Below are 15,563 nucleotides of genomic sequence, written 5' to 3'. Positions count from 1 at the left end.
ATGGAACCGGGATCCACTTACATAATTTCTCTGGGAGTTCATAGGCTGGAAGTTTCGAGAGAAGAGCCCGATGCCACACCCGATCGAAGGCAACCGCTAAGGCCTCTCCTTTACTCTCGATTGCCGTAGCCCAACGATGGGTTAAGAGAACTAGGAGATCACCAGCTGACCGTCCATGGCGAAAGCCATACAGCGAAAGCAGGGACAGAGCGACCATGTATTTCGCTTGTTTTTTCTATAAGCTCGTAGCTATTTACATTAAAGTTTTGAACTTTTGAACAGTAGAAAGTGTGGAAAAGTAAAATAACGGTGAATAAGAGTTTTACAGTGAAGAAAAATAATGAATTCGATAGTAGGAATAGAAGTTTGAAAGAGTAATAGATAAACTAGTAGTATTAAATAATATTCCCGAAAGAACCGAAAGAACCGGGAATTCCCGGTTCTTTTAAGGAAAAGTACCGAAATTCCCGGTTCTCAAAAAAGAGACCGGTACCGGAAACCCTAGGCCTACACCCCTGCGTCTCCACTACGCTAATTTATATAGGTAACTAGCGGTCCGCCCCGGCTTCGCCCGTGGTACATATTCACGTTTTCTCTACATAAGAACCATCCTCAAACTTCAAGGAATATTATAAAAAAAGAATTAACGAAATCGGTAAAGCCGTTTTCAAGTTATGCGCTTACCAACACATTTTGGGATTCATTTTTATATTATAGATAGGTTGTAAATAACTACCTAATAATGAGGTAGTTTTTGCAAAAATGATTATCTTACAGTCGGAACTGTGAACTCGAGTTCTTGAATAACGCCGAAATGCATTACTTAAAAACTTGGGTTTCACAGAGCTTGTTAAAGTATAATAAGTAACAATTTGCTTATTCGCCTGAGCTGAAGCCGGTAAGTAATTCCCTAGCTGTCTGCGGCCTGCTTGAATTATTACGCGTTGGGTTGTCTTCAAATAGAAGCTACTCCTTTATTAAGTATATGATATCATGCCACGGATTGTTAAACAGAAACTGACTTGTTTCAGATTATAGATGTGTCTAAATCTATAAATAGCTACTTCCTTTTGGAAAGTTTAGTATCACTTATTTATTAATCATGTAATGATATCTATAATTACTAACTGACTTATAGTTTCGAATTATCCCTGATTATATCATCTAAGATTATTGAGATCATGGCACTAATTTAACGAATTTATACAGGTACCAAAACTCAAGCTTAGGTACACATAATAATTTGTAGACTGTAGTTGATATTAAAATCATAGTTTCAGTTATGATACCTAGCGTAAGAGACTAATTTTATTAAGACTGCCACGACGTGAAAATCCGAGGCGACCAGTGACTACGTTGGAATATTTAAAATTAAATTAATATGTGTGACATTATAACCACCTTATAATAAAAAGGTTATAGGTTGAGAATAGATAAATAATAAGAGATCGATTTGAATGAATTATTTTAATAAAGTAAATACAGTATTATGTATTGGCAAATGTTTGTTAATGTGAAAAATACATTGCAGTAACTATTAATTACGGTGAGTACCTACGTAACTAAGATACAAAAATATAGAAAGAGCATCCATTCTTATTGAAACTGTGTTTGAATTAACAATAATATGTGATATCCTCATCATTTACATACAGGATATATTTATTGCCATCTTATGCAACACATTATTATGGTGAATGGATCTAATCTTTTAAAAATCTCTGCCAGGTAACCCAATGGAAAAATAATACTAAGAAGTAATACTGTTACATATTATCCATTACATAATTTTTAGTAAATATACCACATACCATACAATATACCACAGCAGATACAAGACACATAATATTATTGTAGGACAAGGTATTGAATTTTCATTTTCGATAACAAGTAACAAATCCAAACTACATGTGACTTTAAAGAAAACCGATTAAAGTAAAAATCGTCTTCCTAGTTCCTACCACTGCCCTTTTAGCCTCTTAAGGAGTCGGTCGTCCCTTATTATATTTTAATAGGTAAGTGGGCTCATCCCTTCATAACCTTACCCGAAAATAAATTATACTTTGTCTCTGTAACGGTGGAGATAAGAGTGGCGAAGAGGATCTAGGCAAAATCGTAAAGCGGGCAAGTTGCAACCACAATAATGTGAACGTTTATTTTTATAATCGGAAGTTAGAGATATCAGCGAATTTTAAACCTTATTTATTAATAGAAATGAACATAAAAAGGATGTAATAAACTACTTTCTATTCATTATTTACCAGAATGATATAACTTAAAGACGGATTTCAATATTTATCCAAAAATAAAATTCACATGCGTTGCCGTTCACAGAGTCAAACAATTATTTTCAAACTGGTCACTTTTTCCCATGCGTAAATAAAATACAAAGCAAAACAATTTAGCGAAGCTTGTCTACAATAAAGAAGCCTTACCTGGTACGTGTTCATTGTTAAAAGTGACCCGCACAGAATGCGGGCGTAACACCCGAGGGGTGAACGCGGCGATGTATCTGTGTGCGCCGAGCGACCGCACCGAGCTGGCTACCAGCGCTCCGTTACCGCCGGACACTTCTAGCTCCAGCTGTCCAGGACCTGCTGTGCTGGCATCCACTAGACAAATTAAAGACTTTCCTAAAGTGTACTTATGAGAAAATATATGATCGCGGTGTGTTGTACACTAGTCTTTAAAACTGGCAAAATTGTATGGAAAATTTGAGCGTGGTGTGATGTTTGAAATTTCGATCTAAATATTTATAAATTGCTTCTAATAATATAAAAGTAGGCATAGATAAAGTCTTATATTTTATTAAATAATAGTATATTTATACAAAAGATTTGCTATTCATTAACAAACTTACTACCTACATATTATTTTGTAATTTGTTTTTGAAACCCTAAATCATTAATTTGAACTTAATATAAAAAAAAAACATTTAAATGTTAAGTAGAAGAATAAGAGTATTTCCTTAATTAGTCATTTATTAAATGAATAAAAGATTTCAAATTTTTCAAATTAGAATTAAATTTTGAGCTAGAGACAGAGCAAGAGCTTAATTACTTACAACGATATTGTTTAGAAAGGAAAAATTTTACCATTTTTTATACTTAAATGAAATACTGCCCATCGCTAGGTACTTACAGAATTAATAAAGAAAAATAATATTTCAACCATAATTTTCGTAAAATGGTCTTATAATTAAAATATACATTGACAAAATTTCAGGGAAAAACATGCGATTTCCGAGAAGTTTCCTGTTAATTAAAAGAGCGAAATTTATTCAACAAAAACAGATTGTTGGACCTTGTAATTACCTATAAACTCAACAGGTTGCCCTACAACTCCTTTGTAAGTTGGTTTTATTACTATTCCTTTGGCACCTCTATTGTTATCCCTTTGAATGGGTCTGCAACAAATAAAGTTTTCATTAAATTAGTTAAATAACGGTTACATGAGAAGCACTTCTACTTCCAAGGATAAGATTACGACAAGTATATTTATTATCAGTTTATGATATAAAGACAGAGGCAAAACAGAAATATTTTAATCATAAAATACCTAAAAAGTTCATTCGATTAGAATGGCATTGCTAGAGATAGATTATATCTAAACTTTTTTCCAGTAAGAATAATATTAAATTATTGAGTGGTATACTTTAAAAATGAATTTGTATTTATTATCTGTAGTAACAGTATATATTTATAAAATAAATTCCGAATCACCAGGGGGCTGCAAGGAGGCCGTTACTACGGATTCCAAAATTTATTACGCTGAGAACGCATTTCCGTTTAAAGGCTTTATATTTTCTTTATAGACTACTTATTTCGTTCTTGGCGATCGTTTCTACACACCTGCACCTATTTATTTTATGGAAAGACACATTATTCTATTATTAACTAATTTATTTATTAATTAAATATTCTTTGTGATTTTGTAGCTAATCAAAAATGAAGGCTCCAAATTGTCCATTTCTTAAAAAAATCTGTATACAGGGTGTAATTGTTAAGTGTGCACAGGCGATTTTTCCGTAACTATTACAGATAACAAAAAGCCTTAAACTGATATCGAAAGTACTTTACCTAATGAGTAAAATGGCCGTAATAAATTTTTAAAAATAAAACAGGAAATATCAAAAAAAATATCTTAAAACCATCCTATACATTTAGTATGAGATATGAATATCCCATGTAGTACCTACATTTAATATGAAATATTATAGTTTTCTGCTTTTATTACTTCGCAAATTTGAAGGAATTCATTTAGAAACTTTAAATAGAGCTCCTCATGTTATTGTACGCAATGAGGACGTCATTTCGAAAATCTGATATGAATACAAAATGTATGGGAAATCAAATGTATGGGAGCGTTTAATGTAACATTTTTGGATATTTCTCGTTTAGTTTTAAAAATTTATTACGGCCATTTTACTCATTAGGTCAAGTACTTTCAATATAAGTTTAAAGTTTTTTGATATCTGCAATAGTTTCGAAATAATCGCTTGTGCACACTTAACGATTACACCCTGTATACCTCCATAGCAATGCAACAATATCCATAACATATCAGAAACTATATTATAAATTAAATATATCATAAATAGTAGAACATTGCAAATACATATGGAAAAAAGACCACAAAATAACAGAAAAAATACATCCTAGATAGGTACGGATCACGAAATAAATTGCACGTTCACGTTCGGTTCAATTTTTACATGCGAATTTTTGTATTCCGGACACAAAATTACGTGTCCGTCCTTTTTATGTATTCGTGTTACGATCCTTTGACAAGATATTAAAGTGTAACAATACATAAAAGAATATAAAATCAGCGGTTTAATACAATGCTTCAATGAATTTGATTATTTATAGGGTACGAAGGGTACGAGTACCTAACATTTGAAATTAGAAATTGTGGTTGTTTGTTTATACTTCTACAGACCTGTCGATGAGGAATTTGATTTACATGTTTTTGTTCATGTGATATCATCAATAGATAGAATCAAATAAAAAATATTTTTTTACAAAGTTTTATCAATCCTGTCAGAGCCAGGGAAGGTCACACAATATTTGTATACCAAGGCAAAATCAAAGTGTAAAAAGAAAAGTTACCTGAAACGGGCATGAGCTGCGTCCGTCTCAGTAGGGGCCCCCCCGGTCGGGTCGCGGGGGGGCCTATTGGATAAAAAAGACTGATGCTGTTGGCGCTTCTCCTCCACGCTGCTGTATGAGGAGTCGCGGACGACGTACGAGCTCTCGTGTACTTCTCGCTTGAACTCTTGCTACATATAAATTATGTCTTATTATTGGGATTAATAAGTTAAGATATTTCTTAGCTTTAAGTTTACTACCGATAATATTTATTTGTTAGTTTGTTTCGAAAAATGAAAATATATTAATATCAACCTATTAACTCAGTTCATTACATCAATATCTACAAAAAATCTTATTAATATTACCCATATATCTTATAACCACAGCTTATAACACTGATTCATTTTTTAAATCACAATTAGAGATTACATTACAATAAGATAAACAGTTATCTGTATAGATCGCACTAGCATAATGTCACTTCAACTATATAATATGCATTATGCATATCTGCATTGAAATGCTCATCAATTAAGTAACCCGTATAGCGTGCAAAACATAAAATTTCACGTTCATTGGGCTACCTATTACCACTTTAAATTAACCAAAACATATATATGGACGAACTAATTTCCACCTGAGCATACACGCTGGCCACAGTTGAGTACAATTTCATCAAACACGTAGAATTTACTTACACGGCTGGTGTAAGTGTCGGATTCGTGATCATCGGCCAACCGGTCAAGCTGGCGGTTGAACGAGTCGCGCGATAAATCGCTAAACTTGTTGAGCTGCTTGTTGAGCTGCGTGTTGCGCTGCGTCTCCCGCTCTAGTGTGCTCGCTCCGTACCGCTCTGTATTGCTTGGCTCCAAGCTATTTGGACAACATTAATTTAGCATTAGTGATTGATTTCAAACATCAATTCATTAGAAATTTAGCGTGAACACTTCACGTGGGTACTGTGCTTTGAATAGACGTCCCTGTGAGAATTCGATCTGAGGAAATACATTCGCAGCATTTCGTCTTTTTGGAATTTATACCCGAAATATTGTAGGTCACTCATATTCATAATATAGATTGGAGAGCTTGAAATTATTTAATTGTCCTTGACGAATGGAAATTGTTTTTCATATAAAAAGTCTTTACTAAAGTTTTAATTATCTACGAAATAAATTGTTTACTTAACGAAGCATAAATTAATTAATAATCAAAATTTTATTCTCACCTATTATTACTGAGCATTTGCCTTGTTTTCTCAACTGAATCCCATGAATCTTTTCTTGTGCTGGGTGCTCTCCCTCCCGGATCCCCACCTTCTCCTATCCCTTTTTGAATTAAATGAAAGCTATTAGGTACCTATACAAATTAATATCTTGCGTTTTATGTTTATTTTTAATAAATCAAACATAAATTATTGCTAGAGAAACTAAAAGTAGTTTTCAATTGTATGGATATTTGGTTGTTTGATCTAATAACGTAACATTAACTATGATGTACTTAATATTATATACATATAGGTACCTACCACATCTGCTTTTATATGTTTTTAAATATAAAGTACCTGGACTTCCATATCTCCTGGCACGTTCATTTTCCAATGATGATAATGGACTGCTCTGATCAAGATTATCTTGAGAGCCACTGTATGAACTGTACATTTTGTAATTGGATCGTTTTTCTACTACACGTTTCGTAGTTGTAACGGGACTGTAGCGTTCCGTCGGACTATTAACGCTGGAACAAAAATAATAGTACATTTTGTTACTTATTGCATTTGATATCTATGCCAGCTTCCATTTTTAGTTATATTTTCCAAGCACAATTGAAACATTTACATAAATTAAAACTATTCAAGTTGCAGTCTTTGTTGTTGAGTTTTAAAGTATCAGACTGCATCCTATTCACAAATTGTGTTAGAGCAATCTCATTAACCTTAAAGTAGGTGCAATTAATTCTGTTTGAGGTGTTGTATTACAGGACTGACATCGATGGTTCGTTCAATCACAAACACGAACCAATCATTCTAGAGCTACGTAGATATATTGTATCTTGGCTATCACACGTACCGGTTAATTGGACTAGCCGTCCTATTCAAAGGACTGTCTTTCCTGGTTAGCGGGCTTGTCCGGCCGACTGGACTTGTCGCTCTGTATGGGCTGCTAGCTCTGTACGGACTATTTGACCTGTTAATGTCCAATCTCGAGCCATTTCCCAAATATTTCGATGTTATCGGACTAGCTGTTCTATTACGTGGACTTTCAGGTTCGTATTTATACGTTTCTTTTTTATTCACCCTAGACGTATACGAATCGGTAACATCGAAAGATTTTTCTTTGACATCTGATCCATGTTTATAATAATCGCTCGAATCTCGACGCTCTTCCCGTCGATCTATTGAGCTCGTGTTATATTTCGTAGCATTCGAATCGTATAAATTGTATGGATTGTGAGGACTTTCAGATCTTAAGCGGGTGACTGAAAAACACAGAAACGTTCCATCAAAAGGTTCATTCGGCAGTAACAGTGGTATTTTTGGTTTAAAGAATTATGTAGGACGTTTTAAATAGCTGATTATTTTTGTAATCTTGTATGAGAATTTAAATATTACTAGTTCTAATTAATTACAACAGTACTGATTTTTTTAGTATATTTTCTATTATTTTTTATAAATACCTGGACTTGACATTCTGGCATACGCAGGCGATGGGCTCGCGCTGTCTCTGGGCTTTTTAGAGCGTGACCCTACTCTAAACACATGCGGCGATCCGTGAACATCATAACCGTTGAAATATATGTACAACTGCAAATATAATATTCAGTTAAAAATGTGTGAATGTGTATTGAAAGGTAACATTTAAGGGCAATTATTATTCATATTAATGGATACGAATTAAATGTATTCGTAGAACTGAAGAGATATATATATCTGCCATCTGGACATTCATGTGAATCAAAATAAATCCTGAACTGCATGTGTAACATATATAAGTTAAATTTACCCGATGCTTTCCCGGTGCCTTTGGCATGAATGTCGCTCGATATTTCGTTGGCGACAACTTCTCTAGAGCACACATTACGCTTCGTTTATCATGAACGATGTCTAGCTGCAAGTCGCCCTTGACGCCGCAGCCGCTGGTGTCCAACTCGAAGGAGTGCGGTTTGAGTGGCTCGGCCCCTTCGAGCGCGCCCGGGCTGAGCCGCACGCCTGCTGGCTCGAAAACTTCGCACGTGAACGGACCACCCTGTAATTATTTACGTAATGAAGATGCATCGCATGTTTGGTAGATGAATTATGTGGAGCTCCATTCGATTTTAGGTTGCACTGCACTCAAATAGAAATTGGAATATGTAGCGCTTATATGAGTGTTACTTAAATTTGTAGATTAATTATTTAATTAAAAGTAGTGGTTATAAAATTCAATTTTTTTTATGGGTTGAATCTTTTATAAAGAAAACATATTACATTTTAGATTGCATTATAATTGCTTTTTTTTAATCTTCACGAGCTACACAATCCAAGGTCTATTTTTCTAACTGAATAAGACTTTAAATAAACATTTCCACTGTTTCCCTTTTTTATAATACCTAAGTGGATTATAAAAATTATTTCAATAATGTAAGCTAGCATTTAGCGCTTTGCGAATTCTAGGAAATAGTGATTGGATTAATGCGAGTCCATTAAGAATATACAACTTCTGCTTCATTAATTAAAAGCAAAACCTTTCTCCAACACATGTTTAAATATTATCGTACTGCGTACATAGAGTTGATAGATATTTATTTTCTATTTAAATTATTATACACACTACACAGATTAAAATCAGAAAGTAGGTATTTTGTTTTACTTTTATCGTACCTATACAATTAATACATTTTTACGTAAATAATCTTAATACCATATACAAATTCAAAACTTCGTATAAAAATGGGAATTTTAAAAATAAGTACAAACTGTCATTGTGTTATGAAAAGAAGCACTTATCTACCTGTATATGTTCACCCTTGTACGTGATCGCGATAGTCCAAGTGCCAGCTTCGTCAGGTTGGAAGGTAGCGCTGGACGCGGTAGTGCCGGGTGCTGAGGGTGGCGGGTGCCGCGCCTCTAGCGGTACCGCTCGACCGCTTGGAGAGTGTGCTGTCACGTCTATGTCTTCGCGGCGTGGTGCACCTGTTTGTTATAATAATTGTTTAGATAGATTTTAGGCGGCTTTACAGTACTTTTTTCGGAGTAAGTTATCTTAGAAATTGTATTATAAAATTTCTTTAATGATTTTTCTTACTTGTTTAAATACGAGGCTTGTGAAAATTTTATTTTAAATATGCTAATGACATATTTAAAAGTAAAAAGAAATGATGGTTATCCAATAGATAACAATGTGAAATATGTAATGCATTGACACAATCATGCTAAGGGCCATTATATTATTATTAAAAAAAAACACTGTATTTTTTTAACCGACTTCAAAAAAAAGGAGGAGGTTATCAATTCGGCCGGTATATTTTTTTTTTTTTTTTTTTTTTTTTTTTTTATGTACACCGATTACTCCGAGGTTTCTGAACCGATTTACGTGATTCTTTTTTTGTTCGATGCAGGATGGTGTCGAATTGGTCCCATAAAAATTTTATTCGGCTAGGCCCAGTAGTTTTTATTTTATGAGCATTTTTGTCTGTACTCGATGACTTAATTGGAATGTAGCAAGTAACTTTGATTCACTTCCCGGTAACCGATTGAGCTGAAATTTTGTATAAGTGTGTAAATTGGATAGCGATGAAACATTATCATGACATAGAGCTGATTTGATGATGGAATCGGAAGGTGGCCATAGGAACTCAGTAATATATTGACTCAACTTTATCGAGTTTGGGCTCGTTTGATTCGTGTTGAAAATTACACTAAAAAGTATTAAATAAAATTAACTGCGTTAAAAACAACCGACTTCAAAAACGGAAAAGTAAAAAATAAAAAAGGTTTGATATTATTAATTGCTACATATTATTTAGATGTGCTATTTATTAAATAGGTTTGAAGTCGGTGCCAAACACTAAGCACTTAGTATTAAGCCCGTGCACCGACATCAAACCTATTTAATAAATAGCACATCTAAATAATATGTAGCAATTAATAATATCAAATCTTTTTTATTTTTTACTTTTCCGTTTTTGAAGTCGGTTGTTTTTAACGCAGTTAATTTTATTAAATAGGAAATTTTAATTTCATACCTGTTGCACTAACTAATACTTCTACAAGACTACCAGCTGCACAAGGCGCCATGCCAGGTGGAGGTACCGACACCAGTCTTGGCAACACTCGGAAAAAGTATCTGCCATCCACCCTGTATAAAATAAATTATGTAAGTATATAGTATTCTACTCCATACATTTTAAAAGTCAATGACCTTTCCTAAATCAAAGATTTTAGCCCGCAAGTTGTTAGGCGGATGCAATAGCAATCAATACCTACACGGCTTTTAAAATCCCTGACATAAAAGCTGTCGTTGTTTTTCTACGAACAAAAGATACGAATATTTTGATGACTAGCAGCCATCTATTTTTTTCATTATTTTCAAATGTTCGCCACTATTGTGTGTGTGTTTTTTTTACTAATATACCTGCTACATCCATTACTTGAATTCATATTTAATATTTCACTTTTCACACTATAACTTTGCCAAAATAGTTCATTTTGGAGTAAAAATTCATCGAATACTGTATTATATGAAAAACCTTTTTAAAAATACTTTTTAATATTTCAATTATGTAAGTACCATGCATTCATCAAATTTTAACAAAAATTCAGAAATATATGATATGAAAACAGCAGAGCATTCCGTTCCCTTTGTTTTAATTAAGTCTTGTTAAAATTTTATAGCGAGATCGTAAATGCTTATAATAAAAGAGTGAAGTCAATAAAGTATCAATAAAGTTACCTGATATCGTCGACGACGAGAACAATTTCGTGCATACCAGCGTGTTCCGGTACAAATTCCCCGGAACCTCTCGAATCCAGCTTGAGCCTCGATTCCTGCTCTAATGGATTCACTATGTATACTTTCACTTCAGATATTGAAAGATCCCTCGATATGCTTTCCACTTTAATATATGTCTGCAAAAATGAGAATTTCCAATAAAATTCCTTTTACACAATGGCAGATTACTTCCAATATAAATTTTGAATTGTGATTTTTTTTTTGACTTTGTTAATAATAATTGTAGACTTTGAAATGTACTTATGTACCTAATGATAATGTAATAATTGAAATTTTGACTTAAAATTAAGTGACATAATTTGCATGCTGTTAATAACGGCTGAACATGCTGGAACTCAATTGTTACCTGACATCTATGTATACCATGTTCTTTGGCAAATAAATTAATTTGAATTTGAATTTGAATTTCATGAAAATAAAGCGCGTCACACACGGTGAAGATACTATAATATTTTATGTTAAGATTCTCTAATATAAAATATTACAGTATCTTAGGGTATCCGGTATCAGCGTTCTGACCATCATTTTTCTTTTTGTCATTGCGTACTAAGACCCCTGTAGAAACGCCATCCTGTTACAAATGACCCGAAACACTGACACAAAATTTCGGGTACCTACCGGATACCTTAAGATACTGTAATATTTTATATTAGAGAATCTTAACATAAAATATTATAGTATCTTCACCGTGTGTGACGCGCTTTAAACTTATCTCAACTCAGCTTATGCTATTAGGAGTTATTTTTAATTAAAGATGTTCCGTAAAAACCTATATCTAAACATGTAAAGCTTTTTGTGAACCAGGAAAGAACAACAAAAAATCTGCAATAAATAATGAGTTAATTTCCAAGATTAGCTTCGTCTCGCTCGAGAGCACACCCAGTCGCGTTACGCAAAATTAATGTTCTTTTTCCTTAAAATAAATCCCGAGGCACTTACAGGCTCTCCTACCCTCCCCGAAGTGGAATCGAGTGCGACTCGCAACATGTCGTGTACGGGCGGACGCGGCGGTATGTTTCGGAACTGGGTAGCCCATGCCATTACCCCTAAGTGTTCTACGTCACTAGAGCTCATGTCCTTGGCTGATAATACTGGCTGGACTCCTGTAATGAGAAGTCATTTAAATTCTTTATTGTTACAATGTAATGTCCATTCTACGAAATGTTCTCAATGCACACATAGATAAACTATATACATGTAAAGCTATTACGTCCTTCCGCTATGCCATGTATTTTATTGTAACAAATAATATTTTATTATGTGTAGGTAATAATAAAACCAGTTAAAAATACATAATTTGATGACAAGATTCGACGATGAATAGCCGACTTTATATAAATGAATAATAGATAATAATCATCATTTATAATTTATTCATAAGTGGTTCTTTAATAGCCTCACATGTTGAATTAGAGATATTTTGCAGACAGTTTGTATTAAGTAATAACCATTCGACAGTTTTCCCAACAGAGTACCACTACGGCAGATCAAAGGTAATATCGGAGCAGAATATTATGTAGGAGAATTTCGCAATATGTTAAAGCAACAAAACATTGCTGTGCAATTAAATGATACACGAATTGGAACACACATTACGCATCGGGGACTTGTAAACGTTGTTAATTAAAGAAAAACGAATGTATTGGTTGGGTTGAGTAAATAATAACACACCTAGTTTTTTGGCTGCGTCAATTGCTTGTTGATTGTTTTCTTCCCATCGTGCGGGATCCCTTCTCAGTCGGCTAGGTGGTGGAGCTGGTCCCCCCATTGACCTTACCAGTTCATTTGCTACTCGACCGTCGTTCCAGTCAGTCTAAAAATTTAAATACAAACCTTAGTGGTTAGTTACACAATTTTCTTCAAAGGTACCATTAATTATGAGAATCTACATTATTTGAAAACAAACTATTAATCTTATAACGAATTACGCTAAAACTCACTAAGTGGTTTGCTATTATTTATGACGCGAAAATCTTGGGGTGTTATAAAAACAAAGTGAAAGCAGACGAAAGTATGTAGGTATATTATCATTCGATACCAGAACAAACATATTGGTGTACAACACAATTTTGGCCTGTTTATGTCCCTCAATGGCATTAGCTCGCCCTTTTCATTTTCCTGTTTGTTTACTCGTCGGAACTGGAATTCCCTTTTGGCCTGTTCTAATCACACGAAAATTGAACTCTCCGTGAAAATGGTTCACACCTTTTGCTCATATTTCAATTTGTGTAAAATTAACATGATTAACCACTTGATCTCATATTTCGAAATAATATTTTGTTCTACATGCTCAAAACGAGGTTATTTATTCAAAAGTATAAATGCGAAATTAAAAAGCACGTTGTAATGTAAGAAATAATTCTAAAAATAGTATTTTTTCAAATATGAATTAAATATCTCTTCATTAAAAAAAACTACATTATACTTATAGTTGTAAATTTAAATTACCTACTTATTAAAAAAAGTCGTTAATTTAATATACCTAGTGAAATATTCATTAACTATTATAAAATAATAAATTAAATTTTCCACGCGGCCATAGACGAAACGCGCTAGAAAAACACCAATTTTCACATTCTAAAAAATTTGAATACGAGTCCAAGAACAAATATTTTATTAATTAAAAGCATAACAATACATTTTATTTATTTTCTTCGGTTATTCCGATGAAAAGCAGATTGTTCACCTCGGGGAAAATCACAAATTTCCATATTGAATTTTCACTTTGAATACACGGCCTTGAGCCCTTTGATTAACAATCTCCTAACAAAATTGAATTGACGTGTAACTATCCAATGGTAGGTAAGAATATTTTACCATCTAATATACCATCTAAATATTTTACCATCTTCATGTAGTTATCAAAAAAAAAAAAAATTAAAAACTAAACCCAACATACCCACCCACGCGATATGTTTTGACTATGCGTTAATACGTGCTTATTATCTGAATGTTAAACAGTAAATAAATTACCGTGAAATTAGAAATAGGTCTCTCTAGACGTGAGTTGACCCAGTCCAACGTAGCTTTCACTCCAGCAGCGTCCGGCTTCATGAAGTAAGACAGATACGTCATGCCGGACAGTTCATCCAGCCATGGCGAGGCCAAATATTCTGGCTCCAGAACCATGGGCACTTGTAATTCACGATGCGCCAATTTCATTGCCCTTCTACAATTTTCTACAGCCTCGTGACGATCTAAATAAGACATAAATAGCGTTAAGAGTATTTAAAGGGGCGAAGTATACATTTTGTTATTTTTATTGTTGATTTTGTTACCAAAATTGATTACAAGATGCTAGACTTATGTTTTCAATATGATGAAGCCGAAAGGTGAGCTAAGAAACATTTTTATCTCCGTCTTGAATTGGGATTGAGTCACATATTAAATAAATAAAAGCAAAACTTATTTATTTACTTCCTGTGACTATTGGATTTCTTTGATCGTCGTATGTTTCAGTTATTCAATTTAACATATAGGAAACAAAAACAAATATTATATATATCTAGTAATCCGAATTTGGGATTGTATTGGAATCCTCTCTGTGTGTAATGGGGAAAATAATAGGAGTGAGTTTTGTTAGGTCTTTGTCTACGAAAATATATATTCAAAATGGTTGGAACTAAAATAATATATTGTTAAAAGACATTAATCACATTAATTTATATAGAAACTTCTAAGTCATACCATTTAAAGTAATCAACTATATGATCAAATTCAGAACATGTTTGTCTTTTGTTATTTTAGTTATATTGAATTGCAACCAAGACATTCTCCATATTAAATACTTTATTACAGGTATTTTTCAACGACGGATTAAATTTGATCATCAGCAACATACAGACAAATTAAAACATTCCAAGAGCGTACTTAGTTCTCTCCATTGCGGGAATGTGCCAGGCTTGCAGTAGTCTAGAAGAGCCGATAGAAGCACACCACTATTCCAGTCAGTCGTAAGATTGCTGACTCGACACTCTGGCAGGGTCGATTGCAGCCAAGATAGCATCAACTTTCTGCAATTTTAGGTAATGAGAACTGACGATTCATTGCAGATAGACTCGTAAAAGCCAAGAATTTACTGCAAATACACCTAACGTGTGGATAGCTTAGCGTTGCTTTTAAATTTTTGGTAAGAATTTTATGATCGGTGTAGAATGTAGATACAAAAGGATAAGGTTCGATCGTAAAAATTTAAAAGCGCACCGTTTAGTATACATAACTATAACAATTAAGCTTAAAAAACTAATTGTACACATACAATGTTTTCTGTTTAATATGATAAAGTAACAAATAACATAGCGATAATTTATTTTTATGAGTATTATACGAACTCTTAATAAAAAATGTGACGACAAAGCAGACTGCACAATATATTTGTTCAATAATTTATTAGAAAGTAGCATGTTCAATTTTTATAGAGAAACGAGTATTTCCCAACATCAGGTTGTTGTAAGTCGAATAGTTTAGGTGGGATGTCGCGCAA

At 33.4% G+C, this 15,563-nt stretch overlaps 1 protein-coding gene across 1 annotated transcript in view; it reads right to left on the bottom strand.

Moving 5' to 3' along the window:
* The window catches only part of LOC123700143 (filamin-A), a 74,978-nt gene that overhangs the window by 47,372 nt on the left and 12,043 nt on the right, over positions 1-15,563 (bottom strand). Inside the window, exons 5-20 of the mRNA XM_045647278.1 lie at positions 14,951-15,093; positions 14,054-14,277; positions 12,752-12,893; positions 12,020-12,183; positions 11,021-11,196; positions 10,314-10,426; positions 9,080-9,261; positions 8,093-8,335; positions 7,767-7,893; positions 7,160-7,568; positions 6,655-6,827; positions 6,319-6,418; positions 5,792-5,966; positions 5,112-5,281; positions 3,315-3,406; positions 2,436-2,612 (exon numbers count right to left, since the gene is read on the bottom strand). Coding sequence (XP_045503234.1) covers positions 2,436-2,612; positions 3,315-3,406; positions 5,112-5,281; positions 5,792-5,966; positions 6,319-6,418; positions 6,655-6,827; positions 7,160-7,568; positions 7,767-7,893; positions 8,093-8,335; positions 9,080-9,261; positions 10,314-10,426; positions 11,021-11,196; positions 12,020-12,183; positions 12,752-12,893; positions 14,054-14,277; positions 14,951-15,093 — 2,810 coding nt within the window. The remainder of the gene's footprint in view (positions 1-2,435; positions 2,613-3,314; positions 3,407-5,111; positions 5,282-5,791; positions 5,967-6,318; positions 6,419-6,654; positions 6,828-7,159; positions 7,569-7,766; positions 7,894-8,092; positions 8,336-9,079; positions 9,262-10,313; positions 10,427-11,020; positions 11,197-12,019; positions 12,184-12,751; positions 12,894-14,053; positions 14,278-14,950; positions 15,094-15,563) is intronic.

This window comes from Colias croceus, chromosome 2 (genome assembly GCF_905220415.1).
Source record: "Colias croceus chromosome 2, ilColCroc2.1".
NCBI classification, from domain to species: Eukaryota; Metazoa; Arthropoda; class Insecta; order Lepidoptera; family Pieridae; genus Colias; species Colias croceus.
Note: the sequence above shows the minus strand (reverse complement) of the source record. Positions and strands in the feature narration are given on the sequence as shown.